The sequence below is a fragment of the Sebastes umbrosus genome, chromosome 10 (assembly GCF_015220745.1).
Source record: "Sebastes umbrosus isolate fSebUmb1 chromosome 10, fSebUmb1.pri, whole genome shotgun sequence".
Classification (NCBI taxonomy): domain Eukaryota; kingdom Metazoa; phylum Chordata; class Actinopteri; order Perciformes; family Sebastidae; genus Sebastes; species Sebastes umbrosus.
Genome location: NC_051278.1, coordinates 33,508,734 through 33,524,711, shown reverse-complemented (window position 1 = coordinate 33,524,711; position 15,978 = coordinate 33,508,734). Strand labels below are relative to the sequence as shown.

At 45.3% G+C, this 15,978-nt stretch overlaps 1 protein-coding gene across 1 annotated transcript in view; it reads right to left on the bottom strand.

Annotated features, from left to right (window-relative positions):
- Positions 1 to 15,978, bottom strand: part of LOC119495763 (carnitine O-acetyltransferase-like) — a 105,401-nt gene that overhangs the window by 81,361 nt on the left and 8,062 nt on the right. Inside the window, exons 2-5 of the mRNA XM_037782522.1 lie at positions 6,866 to 7,071; positions 5,607 to 5,757; positions 5,239 to 5,413; positions 1,662 to 1,834 (exon numbers count right to left, since the gene is read on the bottom strand). Of these exons, the coding sequence (XP_037638450.1) occupies positions 1,662 to 1,834; positions 5,239 to 5,413; positions 5,607 to 5,757; positions 6,866 to 7,071 (705 nt within the window). The remainder of the gene's footprint in view (positions 1 to 1,661; positions 1,835 to 5,238; positions 5,414 to 5,606; positions 5,758 to 6,865; positions 7,072 to 15,978) is intronic.

Below are 15,978 nucleotides of genomic sequence, written 5' to 3'. Positions count from 1 at the left end.
CCGTTAACATCAAACAGTCTAACGTTAGCTAACTGGTAACGTTACCGTTAACATCAGACAGTCTAACGTTAGCTAACTGGTAATGTTACCGTTAACATCAAACAGTCTAACGTTAGCTAACTGGTAAGCTTATCGTTAACATCAAACAGTCTAACGTTAGCTAACTGGTAATGTTACCGTTAACATCAAACAGTCTAATGTTAGCTAACTGGTAATGTTACCGTTAACATCAGACAGTCTAACGTTAGCTAACTGGTAATGTTACTGTTAACATCAAACAGTCTAACGTTAGCTAACTGGTAATGTTACCGTTAACATCAGACAGTCTAACGTTAGCTAACTGGTAATGTTACCGTTAACATCAAACAGTCTAACGTTAGCTAACTGGTAATGTTACCGTTAACATCAGACAGTCTAACGTTAGCTAACTGGTAATGTTACCGTTAACATCAAACAGTCTAACGTTAGCTAACTGGTAATGTTACCGTTAACATCAAACAGTCTAACGTTAGCTAACTGGTAATGTCACCGTTAACATCAGACAGTCTAACGTTAGCTAACTGGTAATGTCACCGTTAACATCAGACAGTCTAACGTTAGCTAACCGGTAATGTTATCGTTAACATCAAACAGTCTAACGTTAGCTAACTGGTAATGTCACCGTTAACATCAGACAGTCTAACGTTAGCTAACCGGTAATGTTACCGTTAACATCAAACAGTCTAACGTTAGCTAACTGGTAATGTTACCGTTAACATCAGACAGTCTAACGTTAGCTAACTGGTAATGTTACCGTTAACATCAAACAGTCTAAGGTTAGCTAACTAGTAACGTTACCGTTAACATCAGACAGTCTAACGTTAGCTAACTGGTAATGTCACCGTTAACATCAGACAGTCTAACGTTAGCTAACTGGTAATGTCACCGTTAACATCAAACAGTCTAACGTTAGCTAACTGGTAAGCTCATCGTTAACATCAAACAGTCTAACGTTAGCTAACTGTAACGTTAATACTAGAAAGTTTACCTCATTGACTTGGGAATAATTCCCCGTTGCTGCAGCTGCCCTCACATCAGAGGCTGGCGGTATATGTTGTGTGTGTGTGTGTGTACGTGCGGGACGGATCGGGCACATACAGTGTGTATGCGTGTGTGTGTTTTATGTTGTCACGGAGGTTTAATAATAACGGTGCGCTACACAACAAGTACAGTCATTTTCATCACCGTTCATTCTAATGTAACTGGTATTTTTCTTTCAACTCTCGTCCCAAATTCGTCCCAAAATGAATTGTCATCTTCCCCGATCATATTTTTTTCGTCCGCAGGACGACGGGCCTGCCAAAGTGGCGGATGGCCTGATGATTTTATCTGCCACTTCCAACAATTATCCGCATTTGGCGCTGATGCTTTTAGAGAGAGGGTTGAAACAACTCTGACAAAGAGAGAGAGAGAGAGAGAGAGAGAGAGAGAGAGAGAGAGAGAGAGAGAGAGAGAGAGAGAGATATGTTCGATAATAAAATGTGTCTTCTGGCTGTTGGTGGTTTCTTGATTATTCACACCTGCAGTCTGTTTTTCTGATCAGGGATGTATTGGTCCTAGTACTCGTTCTGTGTGTGGTGGTACAGTTTACTTGTCTATAATCTGCGTATGTGTTGTATCACCTGCAGGCACTTGTCAAACCAGCGGTTTCCACTGTTCCACTGGCTGCCTCCTCCATAGAGGACCTGGACTCCTGCACTCCTGTCATATATCTCATCTACAGGCATCGCTCCATCCAAACACACTGTGAAGATGCTACTTTGGATAGCCGACAATGACTCTTTGTTGGTCTTATCTAAACATGAATGACATCCACACATAGCAAACATCATGTTATTATGTAATCAGACTACGTTATTTGCTTTACCAGGAAAAACTCAAGCTGTTTGTCACATGTTGTGCCAAGTTATTTAGGATTAATATAGACTACGTTAGTGACAAACCCGTAATTTCCGACTGGCCGGGAAAAACTCACAGAAGAGAAAAAACAAAGTTATGTTCCCATTCTCTTTAAATGATTTTAAACATAGAATAAAGGAAGTGGTCACTGCAAGCTGCAGTTGTTTCAATTAAATAGCAAACACATGACCAACATGCTGCCCTGTTAATGCACTGTATGATGATATAATGTATTTTGTCGTACCTATTGTTGCTGCCGTGATCACCTGACAGTCGTTTTGTTATGTGTTAGATGCTGCTGTTTGACCCTGTCTTGGCTAGGTCTCACTTGTAAAGGTTTTAATCTCAATGTGACTTCCTAGTTAAATAAAGGTTATGATGATTCTGATCACCTAAGCCAATTTATTGAATTATGACTGTTTTACGTGTTAAAGGGTAACTTCTGTATTTTTCAACCTGGACCCTATTCCCTGTTTTGGTGTCTAACTGACTAATAGGGACAACAATTTCTGAAATTTGTCCAGTACTGAAGGAGAAAGCTGTAGACGACAGCTGCTGTAATATGGTGCTATTGGGTCAACCTGGTACCGTCATTTACGTCCACTGACAGGCTCCGATTGTTATTAGAAATGTCTGACATCATGGAAAGAGTCTCGCTCAAGAAGAAGTCTGGTTGTGAAATCTGACGAGGTAACGTGTTGCTGGAAAACAACGGTGGAACAGTGGAATACATCCATAGTGGAAACGTGAGAGGCTTTGTTGTGTTGGAGGACAGAAAGCGTAAATTTAAAAGATTTTCAAATGTCATGGCTTGAGCCAGAGAATACAGATATTCAGATTTCACAACCAGACTTCTCCTTGAGCGGGACTGGGACACAAACTTAAGCTGTCCCTGAAGTTGTCCCTGAAGCTGCAACTGAAGCTGCCCCTGTAGCTGTCCCTGAAGCTGCCACTGAAGTTGTCCCTGAAGCTGTCACTGAGGTTGCCCCTGAAGCTGCCACTGAAGTTGTCCCTGAAGCTGACACTGAGGTTGCCCCTGAAGCTGTCCCTGAAGCTGTCCCTGAAGCTGGAACAGTGTAATACATCCATAGTGGAAACGAGAGAGAGTTTGTTGTGTTGGAGGACAGAAAGCGTAAATCTAAAAGATTTTCAAATGTCATGGCTTGAGCCAGAGAATACAGATATTCAGATTTCACAACCAGACTTCTCCTTGAGCGGGACTGGAACACAATAACAAACAGACGGGATCAAGAGAAAAGTCAGAAACATGTTTTATTTCTCTGTAGTGTCTTTTCCATAATGTTGTCTGACACTTCTGATAACAATCTGAGCCTGTCAGTGGCGACAACAAGAACTTTAGTGTTACAAATGTTTGGGTCTAATCTAAAGCCTTTTGCTATTCTGGGCACTATGATCAGCACCGGCGTGCTCCTTGCAAGCCGGCATTTGGTGCCAAGAGAATTAGGGCCCAGTGGTTGCCACCCCCAAAAGGCATTAGGGTCTGGGGGGATCAAACCTGAGGCCCGAGGGGGCCGGTGGTTGACGCTTCTCTCAGCAGCACCTCAGCTACTGGGAGAGGGAGACCCCAGACCCTTGGGTGATGTCCACACTGTCCAAGGGATACACACTGCAGTTCTGATGCCAGCGACCCACATTTTGCAGGGTCAGAATGTCTGTGGTCAGAGATCCTGCAAAATCCTTGGTCCTCAGCCAGGAACTAGCAGCCCTCTTAGAGCAAGACACCATCGAGCCTGTAGAGTGGCATAAACGGCTCGATGGGGACTATTCAGTGTATCTTAAAACATTTTTAAAGGTTCTGCCATTCTGAATGTTACAGAAGGCAGATGTTCTCCAGTCAGTAGCACAGGGGGCTAGGCCAGTCCTCTGGGGCAGGATGCCTTCGCCCACACTTGGCCAGCCTGCCTTCTGTATGCCTTTCTTCCAATTCCACTCACACATGTGACGCTGGACAGAGTCCAACAGGGAAGCCACAAACTACTGCTAGTAGCCCCCAACTGGCCAGGAAGGCCGTGGTTTCCAGTGCTTCTGAAACTGCTTAGTGGGGAGCCATGGCGTCTCCCAAAAAGACCAGACCTCTCAGATCTCTCTCAGCTGGAGTGGCACATATGGCATCCGAATCCAGATCACCTTCAGCTTTGTGTCTGGCCATTTGAAGCCAGGATCCACTCCTGGCCAGTTCAAGGGCTCCCTCCACTAGGTCCCATACGACAATTGTGAAAACTTTTTTCTCAGTGGTGCCAGGCTTAGAGTCACTGTAGTGCCGTCAAGGGACTTGAAATTGGTAGTAAGGTCTTTGTGTCTGTCCCCGTTGAACTGTTGAGACAGACAGAACTGAGGTGGTTGTCTGCTAAGACAGCATTTCTGCTTGCTATCACATCAGAAAAACTAGCGGGTGAACTCCACGCCCTATCCGTGAGTGAGATGTGCATGCATTGGTACCCGGACGATTCAGGGGTTACTCTCCTACCGAATCCATACTTCCTGCCAAAGAGAGTTCCTACCTCACATGTAAACCAAGCCATTGGGTTGGAGGCATTCAGCTCCAACTGCCCCTCTTCATTTGACGGGACTGCCGCCGTGTTACCTCAGTAATGTTGGGCAGTAAAAGTGGGGGTGCACTTGATAACTGTAGATGCAAGGTGGCAGCAGAGTGCTTAAATCCTGATGAAAGGATTTCCCTATATATCCCCTTTGACCACAATGTGGTGGTAGCCGATGATGATCCAGAGATAAAGAATATTAATTATCATGATGGTGAAATAATTCCTTACTTCTTGAAACTTCTCCCAGAAACTGCATCTAACCTTTGGGGCCACTAAGTGCCGAGGCTCTTAATTTATGACCGGCCTGGTTAAGAGCACAGAGGAGAAAAAAACACACAAGGCGAAGGAACCCTACCGGGACACGGGCTACTCGGCCATCCTGAGGACCAGAGGCCCAAAACCTCACGACATGCTGAGATCGGCATCCAGCCTGAGAAGAGAACCTGAACCGTCTAGCGTGCTCTGACTACGGCTAAAAGAACTCTGAATCCAACCAGTGTGATGTTGAGTGTGTACAGACTGTGAAATGTCCTCTATAGGGGACAATAAAGAATGAATGGGATTAAACCGATGTTAGGTTCAGAAGGCAGCACTACACCGGGCATGTAGAGCAGTATCTTCCTGTCACTAGACCCCTTTTCTTACTGAAGACAAGAAATTTATTTCACATATTCTCATTAATTATGAGGTTGGTAGTTCTTTAGTTTGACCTGCATGTGAGCAGAGATGTTCTCACCCTTGATGAGGTTGATGTAGGTTTTGCTCCAGGTGTCACGATCCCCGGTGGTGAGGATGCCAACAGGCTCCGTGTCTGTCTGCAGTGAAGACTTGCAGATCCTCTCCAGCTGAACACACAGCTGATCAACTGTCAGTGGAGTCCCATCATTGTTGTACACTTCCAGCACAAAGAACTGAATCCAAGAGGAAGACACACATGACAGCAAGGCTGGATTACCAACTGATGGAAGCCCCGAAGACCGAGGACATTCAGGGAACCCCAAGGTCACTGATGTGATGCTCACATGACAGTTGTGTGCTACAGATGACAGTTGTGTACTACAATGATGTGATGACAGGTGTGTACTACAGTGATGTGATACTCACCTGACAGTTGTGTACTACAGTGATGTGTTTGTGGGTGTAGTACTCCACTGAGTCTGTCTCCAGACCAGGGATGACGCAGCATGACATAATCTGCTTGTACTGGTTCATACACAGCGGCTTCCCTCTCAAGTAGTCAACTGGTAGAGTCTCACTGCACAACATACAAACATTAAACACTAGCTCAGCCAATCAATATCATTCACAGTTTTGGCCATTGATGCCACAGAAGCTGTCCCTGAAGCTGTCCCTGAAGCTGTTCCTGAAGCTGCTCCTGAAGCTGCCACTGAAGATGTCCCTAAAGCTGTCCCTGAAGCTGCCACTGAAGTTGCCCCTGAAGCTGTCCCTGAAGCTGCCACTGAAGCGGCCACTGAAGCTGCCACTGAAGCTGTCCCTGAAGCTGTCACTGAAGCTGCCACTGAAGCTGTCACTGAAGCTGCCACTGAAGCTGTCCCTGAACCTGCTACTGAAGCTGCCCCTGAAGCTGCCACTGAAGCTGTCCCTAAAGCTGTCCCTGAAGCTGCCTCTGAAGCTGTCCCTGAAGCTGTCCCTGAAGCTGTCACTGAAGCTGTCACTGAAGCTGTCCCTGAAGCTGCCACTGAAGCTGTCCCTGAAGCTGTCACTGAAGCTGCCACTGAAGCTGTCACTGAAGCTGCCACTGAAGCTGTCACTGAAGCTCTCGCTGAAGCTGTCACTGAAGCTCTCCCTGAAGCTGTCACTGAAGCTGTCCCTGAAGCTGTCACTGTGTCGCTACTACTGACAAGTAGTACTAGTCAGTAGTACTGACACAGTCAGCTCACAGTTTACCGTCACTACAATACAGCGTTTGATGCACACAGAAGAAAACAAACATCCTTGTTCTCCATGAGAAGTGCAAAAAAAAGAGTTTTCAGGTTTAGTCATTTCTTTTAAGAGTTTTAGCAGCAAATTTTTTGTGAAAAACTTGAACTGATCCAAATCAAAACTGCACAGATGAGAATTCTTAGTTTAGAACTAAAAATCACTAATTTCAGTCAGCAGTTGAAACGTCTCTAAATGGTATTGTGTATTTCAAGCGCTTCTTCTGCCATTTAAGGTTTGTAGGTGAAAACAACACACAGGTTGATAAGTTATAGTTGATATTACAGTTCATTTTTCAGCTGTGCAATAGTCATATTTATTATTACATTGTGTGAAACAATCAATCATCATAATGAAACTGTGAGGATGATAAAGATCAGCTGTGTCTGGCAAAAGGAAGACCTTTTAAGGTCAGTACTCACTTGTCAATCATTGTCTTTACATCCAATAAAGATGCTGTTAATTCGGCAGCACACATGAACAGAGAAGATGTGGTTATTAGGGCCTGAACACTGACAACGTCGGAACAGCGAAGGCCCCATTGATCCTGTAGGAATTCTTCTTTTTCTTTTTCTTTTTCAGGCAAATTAATTGCCTTTTTGAGGACTTTAACATGCTCAAAAAGTTGTTAAACTTGGCACACTTATCAGATGCGGTGACAAATTTGATATTTTAAGGGTCTCGGGTTTGAGTGTTGCAAAATGGCTCGCTAGCGCCCCCTAGAAAGTTGGTAAAATGAAGCCCCGCACTCCGGTTTCATACTATATGTATGAAATTTGACAGACATGATGATGTTAATCATCATGTGGAGACGCACAAAAAAGCCTCTTGGAGGTATGCCAAAAACTCAACAGGAAGTCAGCCATTTTGAATTTAATATGCGATTTTCGGCCATTTTTGCATTTTATAGGCCGTGTACTTTAACAAACTACGCCTCCAGATTTAATCAAAACGACTTGAAATTTGGTCAGGACCATCTTTAGACCTTAAGGATGAAAAGTTATTCAAATGGTGAGTTTTCAGAGAACCACCTGACCATGGCATGGCGGCCATTTTGAGCCATTCGTCATGAAACAGGAAGCTGTTTTAACTTCACTGTACATAGTCCGATCTGTCACAAATTTCTCAGGCATGATGAGGGTCCAGTCCTGAGGATATTTGCATGTCCATATTGAGTCACACTCATAGCGCCCCCTAGTGGCAACAGGAAACAACATGTTTTCTATTTTAATGTACTCCTCCAGGTTGACCAGATCCACCTGAAATGTGGACAGAAAAGCCTTAAGACTTTGATGATGCATTATTGTGAAGACTGAGTTTTTGTTGAACGGCGTTGTCGTGGCATAGCGGCCATTTGGCATGATTCGCCATGAAACAGGAAGTTGTTGTAACTTCAGCATACTTTGTCAAATCTGCTCCAAATTTCTCAGCCATGATGGTGGTCCAAGCCTGAGATCATTTTCATGTCAATATAGATTCATAGCCCCGTCCAAAGACGTCAGCCACGCCCCCTTTCATAACTCATGAACCGTTTGTCGTAGAGTCTTGTGGCAGGTGTCATTGCGCTTATCAGAGTTCCTGTTTCATTGTGCCTGGCCCAGTGCACAGTGTGATCACTCAGGTCGTGGCTGACGATCCGACTGTACAGTGTGATCACTCAGGTCGTAGCTGACGATCCGACTGTACAGTGTGATCACTCAGGTCATAGCTGACGATCGGACCGTACAGTGTGATCACTCAGGTCGTATCTGACGATCGGACCGTACAGTGTGATCACTCAGGTTGTAGCTGACGATCAGACCGTACAGTGTGATCACTCAGGTCGTGGCTGACAATTGGATCGTACAGTATGATCACTCAAGCCGTGGCTGACGATCGGACAGCACAGTGTGATCACTCAGGTCGTGGCTGACGATCGGACAGCACAGTGTGATCACTCAGGTCGTGGCTGACGATCGGACCGTACAGTGTGATCTCTCAGGTCGTAGCTGACGATCGGACATTACAGTGTGATCGCTCGGGTCGTGGCTGACAATCGGACCGTACAGTGTGATCACTCAGGTCGTGGCTGACAATCGGATCGTACAGTGTGATCACTCAAGCCGTGGCTGATGATCGGACAGCACAGTTAGATCACTCAGGTTGTGGCTGACGATCGGACTGTACAGTGTGATCACTCAGGTATTGGCTGACGATCGGACAGCACAGTGTGATCACTCAGGTCGTGGCTGACGATCGGACAGCACAGTGTGATCACTCAGGTCATAGCTGACGATCGGAACGTACAATGTGATCACTCAGGTCGTAGCTGACGATCGGACCGTACAGTGTGAGCACATAAATCGGGAGCTTTGGCTTTACATTGCAGACGATGTACTCGTACAGTAGGTGTAGGAGGTACACAACAACATTTCTAAGATCGTACAGTGTATGCCCAGCTTAAGGAACACCTTTCAACCTCAAGCCCTGATGTCGTAGACTGATTGTGGTTGTTTCTGTAATCGTTACCTACTCCGCATTAGAACATTAATAGAGTCATATTATTAACTCAAATAGTTAATGGTCAAGCCCTGTGTGTGTGTGTTTACCTTATTTGTCCCTTTGTATCTCTGAAGTCCATTCGGGGAAAGACAGTCGAAGGGTTTAAAAGAATCACCATAGGCATCCGATGATGGTGAAACGTGTCCATTAGAGAATCTGTTGACTACAAACAGTTACAAACTATAAGTGACACACAGATACATACAGACATGTTCCTTGAGTTGATAAAGAAGCTGTTCCATGGTGCCTGGACTTCATTTTAAAGGTTTCTGGACATTGTCTTCTTCGAAATTAAGGGTGAAATTGCACAAAATTCCTGAATAAAAGTTGGCAACAAAACAAAGTGAAATGTGGTTCCTATTTATATAAAGCCTACACAGTAACTTCCTCCCTCTTTCCCTTGTTTACCATCCCTCCTGGGTAAAAAAATGCCTATGTGAAAGTGAACGTATGGCTACAGAAGTCAAAGTTTGAATTTATATTTAAAGTTAGAATCCCTAAAGTTTCAAATCGGGTTAATTTGGTGACACCTGCTGTTACTGGTGGTAACATTTTAATGCAACAGAAGCAGCGCTGCCAGATCAGGTGGGTTTATACTTAGTTAGTAAAGATGTTCCAATAAATTGGGTGCTCCTCTCCTCCCTCTGACTGAGACTGATACGATGATATGACATGCAATCATTGATAGCTCATCACCAAAAAACAGAATGACATTCCAGTTCATTACAACTACGCTGTCTCTTCATAAAAAAAGTATGTGTTTTTACATTGAATGGAGCGACGCCTGCGAGCTAGTTCAGGCAGTCAACTCGAGCTGCACTGCTACATACACATGTGACATGCCTCACTCGCAATAACATAAACCAAACGCACCCTCCCAATTGGGCGGTCTATTTAAGCTGCAAAATTCACTGTCTCTCCCTCTGCCTCTTCAATGCTGCTGCTGCCCTGCAGGAGTACTGCCGCCGTCTCCTCTTTCAGCTTTCTCAGATCGTAGGATCTACTATAGATGCTCATGCGATTGTCATTGCTTCCACACCTCAAGTCCAAGATGGCTACCAGTCCAGTCCTTTGTTTGTGTGCCTGCATGTGAGTTCTGTATTTTATCTCTGTCTTATACTGATTATCCAGCCAAGGAAGGTGATTTTTTATATCCATTCAAGAGATGGCTTCTTACCACAACCCAAAAGGGAGATAATCTTACTGCTGCTGGGCTGCTTAAACCAAGTGACTACAGCTTGCATTGGACTGAATAGGCCAAGTCCTATAATGAAGACTAGGATAAAATCATTTTCTCTGCCTACTGAGAAACTGACTTTACCGCTTAAGAGGTGCACAGTGGACTCTCTTTTGGCTTCTTACAACAATCCATTAAGTGATTTGAAGCTGCTGCTGCTGGGTTGTAGAAGACCTGTGTGAGCTGGTTTAGCTGCAGCCTGGGCCTCTTCCAGACTGAGCCTCCTCTGCTAGCTGCAGCCTGGGTCTCCTCTACTAGCTGCAGCCTGGGTCTCCTCTACTAGCTGCAGCCTGGGTCTCCTCTACTAGCTGTAGGCCTCCTCTACTAGCTGCAGGCCTCCTCTACTAGCTGCAGGCCTCCTCTACCAGCCTGGGCCTCCTCTACCAGCCTGGGCCTCCTCTACTAGCTGTAGGCCTCATACTAGCTGTAGGCCTCCTACCAGCCTGGGTCTCCTCTACTAGCTGCAGACCTCCTCTACCAGCCTGGGCCTCCTCTACTAGCTGCAGGCCTCCTCTACCAGCCTGGGCCTCCTCTACTAGCTGTAGGCCTCCTACTAGCTGCAGGCCTCCTACTAGCTGCAGGCCTCCTACTAGCTGTAGGCCTCCTACTAGCTGTAGGCCTCCTACTAGCTGCAGACCTCCTCTATCAGCCTGGGTCTCCTACTAGCTGCAGGCCTCCTCTACAAGCCTGGGCCTCCTCTACTAGCCTGGGTCTCCTCTACTAGCTGTAGGCCTCCTACTAGCTGCAGACCTCCTCTACTAGCCTGGGTCTCCTCTACTAGCTGCAGGCCTCCTCTACTAGCTGCAGGCCTCCTCTACCAGCCTGGGTCTCCTCTACTAGCTGCAGACCTCCTCTACTAGCTGCAGGCCTCCTCTACCAGCCTGGGTCTCCTCTACTAGCTGCAGGCCTCCTCTACCAGCCTGGGCCTCCTCTACTAGCTGCAGACCTCCTCTACTAGCTGTAGACCTCCTCTACTAGCTGCAGACCTCCTCTACTAGCTGCAGCCTGGGCCTCCTCTACTAGCTGCAGACCTCCTCTACTAGCTGCAGGCCTCCTCTACTAGCTGCAGCCTGGGCCTCCTCTACTAGCTGCAGGCCTCCTCTACTAGCTGCAGGCCTCCTCTACTAGCTGCAGCTGCTATGCTCTTGATTCAATCACCTAGCCTGCCTGCTGGATTGCTGTCGGTGTATCGATGCCCACATTCTGTTGAGTGAGCGACTGGAGGACGGTGGATTCTGCAGAGCTACTCTGTGCGCTTTCTCAACACTACACGCTCCTGAAGCCAACAGCTCGTTACAACCAAGCCATCTGAGCACCTGTTATTTCCTGTATTGTGGTTTCCTATGCAGGTATCATGTATTGGTTGGCTTATTTAGTATGTGCGTCCTTGGACCTTCTGGACTAAATCGGGTGAGTAAACATTCATCGCCTCACTCTCTAACTCTTACAAACTCACCGACTGGAGACTCATGTAACCATCATCAAGAAATGTACCCTACACAACAGCAAAAGCTTTATAACAATCAGCTCCTATAGGTCGGTCCCTGTCAGTGTTTGAGGGTATCAGGGTATCGGTGCCATCGGTGCTGACGTGCTTACGGTAAGCGTTTTGCCTCATTTCGGGTTGCCTGTCTTTCTTTGTACTGCTAGTGTTCTGTAGCTGCTCCAGCACATCCAGGGCAATATAGTTCTACTCTTCATTACAGCAGCTAATTACCTGCTACATTTATAATTATACTAGTTCTGCTTAAGCACTCATAACTCGCTCCTTTTAGAGACTTCTCCATAATCCCACAGTTGCTTGCAAGCTATTCAGCTCTGCTAACGCTGGCTGGGCTATCGTTCTGTAGCATAGCAGTAGTTTAGCAGTAGCTTAGCAGTAGCTTAGCAGTAGTTTAGCAGCTAGCGATGGCTTCTCTCTCTCCTTCTCCTGCTCTTTCCTGCTCTGTGTGTCTCATGTTTAGTTATTCCTCTGCCTCCTTTAGTGATAATGGTACATGTATTAAGTGTAGTGAACTTGCTGCATTGGAGGCGAGGGTTAGCGAGCTAGAAGCCCGGTTCCGCACCATGGAAACTTTATCATTAGCTACTGTAGTTAGCCAGCCCCTAGCCGGTGCGGGCCGACCAAGCGTAGCTCCTGCTAGCCGTCCCCCGGCAACCCCCGAGCAGCCGGGAGTCTGGGTGACTGCCTGAAGGAAGCATAGTCGTAAGCTGAAGCCCACGGTTCACCAAAAACCACTCCACGTTTCTAACAGATTCTCCCCACTCAGCGACACACCCGCTAAGAAACCAACTCTGGTTATCGGCAGCTCTATTCTGAGAAACGTGAAGTTAGCGAAGCCAGCTGCCATAGTTAACTGCATCCCGGGGACCAGAGCTACCAGAGCTACCATAGTTAAATGCATCCCTGGAGCCAGAGTTGCCATAGTTAACTGGATCCCTGGAGCCAGAGCTACCATAGTTAACTGCATCCCTGGAGCCAGAGCTACCATAGTTAACTGCATCCCTGGAGCCAGAGCTACCATAGTTAACTGCGTCCCTGGGGCCAGAGCTACCATAGTTAACTACATCCCTGGAGCCAGAGCTGCCATAGTTAACTGCGTCCCTGGGGCCAGAGCTGCCATAGTTAACTGCGTCCCTGGGGCCAGAGCTACCATAGTTAACTGCGTCCCTGGGGCCAGAGCTACCATAGTTAACTGCGTCCCTGGGGCCAGAGTGGGCGACATTGAATCATATTTGAACTGCTGGCTAAGGATAAGCGTAAATACAATAAGATTGTTATTCACGTCGGCGGTAATGACACCCGATTACGCCAATCGTACGTCACTAAAGTTAATGTGGAGTCGGTGTGTACATATGCAAAGACAATGTCGGACTCCGTAGTTTTCTCTGGCTCCCTCCCCAACCTGACCAGTGACGACATGTATAGCCACATGAAGTCATTCCACAGCTGGCTGTCGAGGTGGTGTCCAGCAAACCATGTGGGCTTCATTGACAATTGGAACTCTTTCTGGAGGACTCCTGGTCTGATTAGGAGAGACGGCATTCATCCTACTTTGGATGGTGCGGCTCTCTTATCCAGAAATCTGACCAAGATTGTTAGTAGACCAAATCCATGACAAACCAGAGGTCAGACCAGGGCCGCATCCCAAAGCTCTTAATTTTCATTTCCTCGCTCCTCGATCCTCGCTTGAACCGGAAGTTGTTCTGGTGCTCCATCTTGAAGACCGTCCCAAATCTCTTATTTGTGCACCGAGGATCGAGGAGGCTTGCTGGAGGAGCGAGGAGCGAGGATACACCAGTATATCCTCCACGGAAGTCTTTTACCGACCGACACGCCCCCTTATTGGATATCAGTTACTGATTGGACGCTGCTGCCGACAGGACTGATCTGATAACTTTACCTCTCAACATCACTGGAGTTTCATACTGGAGTGAAAACAGATCACAGATTAAACGTTTTATATTTTAGTTGTCTTCTGATTCACCATCTAGTTATAATCTGTGTTAACTGTAGGTGTGAACAGCAGCAGAAGGACCTGCAGTATCTGTGCTTCCCACACCGCCAGTGAAGCAGTCTGTCACTGAGAGGGGTCTATAAGACCTGACAAACTGACTTAAAATAACTTTCTTCATTTATTAGAATGATTTTTCTTTTCATGATCTGTTATTTCCCCCGTTAACTTGTATTAATGATACTATTAAAGTCAGAGAGAAAAGGAGAATCTGTCTGTCAGCAACAAACACCTTTTACATCATTTATCATCATTTCCATTCAGTCACATGAGGCTGATGATTCCTGAACGTCGGGTTTTATGAGTTACATCATTTACATTTTCCCTTTAGCATAATAAATAATATCCAGTGTTCAAAAGACACCATAGTCATATTCTGAGTTATTAAATAATTAACTCACAATCAGAATATCAATAACTCCAGACGCTAATAATGAATAAATAATATAAAGAGCACTTGTCTTTATTAGTATTAGTACAGTTCAGACACAAACAGCTGTTAAAGCCGACTGACAGCTGATCCAGCTGTGATCAGCTGCTCCTGTCATCAGAAACAGACGTCGCTTCACGTGACGCTTCAGAGGAAACGACCGTCTCATGTCTCTTAAAACGTATTTCCTCGTTTTCCTCTCTCCTCGCATGGTTTCCTTGCGTCTCTCCATGCTTCCCTGGTGAGAGGGACTAAGACGCAAGTGAGGGAAACATGGATGCAATTAAGAGCTTTGGCATGCACCCTGTGTCTGCCCCACCTAAATTAATTCAATCAAAAGTAAACAGAAGAGGAGTTAAACATAATAATCTAATCAAATCTAACACTAGCACTGCAATAAAGCAACAAAACAGGAGAATTAAATGTGGACTCTTAAATATCAGATCTCTGTCATCTAAAGCTCTACTAGTAAATGATTTAATATCAGATAATCACATTGATTTATTTTGTCTTACTGAAACCTGGCTGTGTCAGGAAGAATATGTCAGCCTAAACGAATCCTCTCCCCCGAGTCATATTAATACTCACATTCCTCAAGACACCGGCCGAGGAGGTGGAGTTGCAGCCATCTTCGACTCAAGCCTATTAATAAACCCTAAAACTAAACTAAATTATAACTCATTTGAAAGCCTTGTTCTTAGTCTTTCACACCCAACCTGGAAAACACTACAGACAATTCTCTTTGTTATAGTGTACCGCGCTCCAGGCCCATATTCTGAATTTCTATCTGAATTCTCAGAGTTTCTATCAAGCCTAGTCCTGAAAACAGATAAAGTCATTATAGTAGGTGATTTTAATATTCATGTGGACGTTGATAATGATAGCCTCAGTACTGTGTTTATCTCTTTATTAGATTCAATTGGTTTCTCGCAGAACGTGCATAAACCCACTCACCGCTTTAACCACACCCTCGACCTTGTTATGTCATATGGTGTTGAAATTGAACATTTAATTGTTTTTCCACAGAACTCTCTTTTATCAGACCATTATTTAATCACTTTTGAACTCTTATTACTAGACTATACACCATCAGACAAAAGTGTGTACACTAGATGTCTATCTGATAGTGTTGTAGCTAAATTTAAGGAAGCGATTCCATCAGCATTAAATTCAATACCATGTCTCAATATAACAGAGGGCTCGTATGCTAACTTTAGCCCTACCCAAATTGATCATCTTGTAGATAGTGCTACAGACTCACTGCGAGTCACACTTGATTCTGTTGCCCCTCTAAAAAGAAGTTAATAAAACAAAGGAAGTCAGCTCCATGGTATAACCCTCAAACACGCAAACTAAAGCAAGCATCGAGGAAACTGGAAAGGATATGGCGTTCCACCAAACAGGAAGAATCTCATTTAGTCTGGCAAGATAGTCTTAAAACATATAGGAAGGCTCTCTGTGATGCCAGAGCAGCCCATTACTCATCATTAATAGAGACAAATAAGAACAACCCCAGGTTTCTATTCAGCACTGTAGCCAGGCTGACAGAGAGCCACAGCTCTATTGAGCCATGTATTCCTACAACCCTCAGTAGTAGTGACTTCATGAGTTTCTTTAATGATAAAATCATAACTATTAGAGACTAAATTAATCACCTCCTACCGTCAACTGGTACCAATTTATCCTCAAACTTAGGAACCTTAGAAACAGCTGTACAACCTGATATATATTTAAACTGCTTTTCTCCTATCGATCTCCACAAACTGACTTCACTGATCTCTTCATCTAAATCATCTACCTGTCTCCTAGACC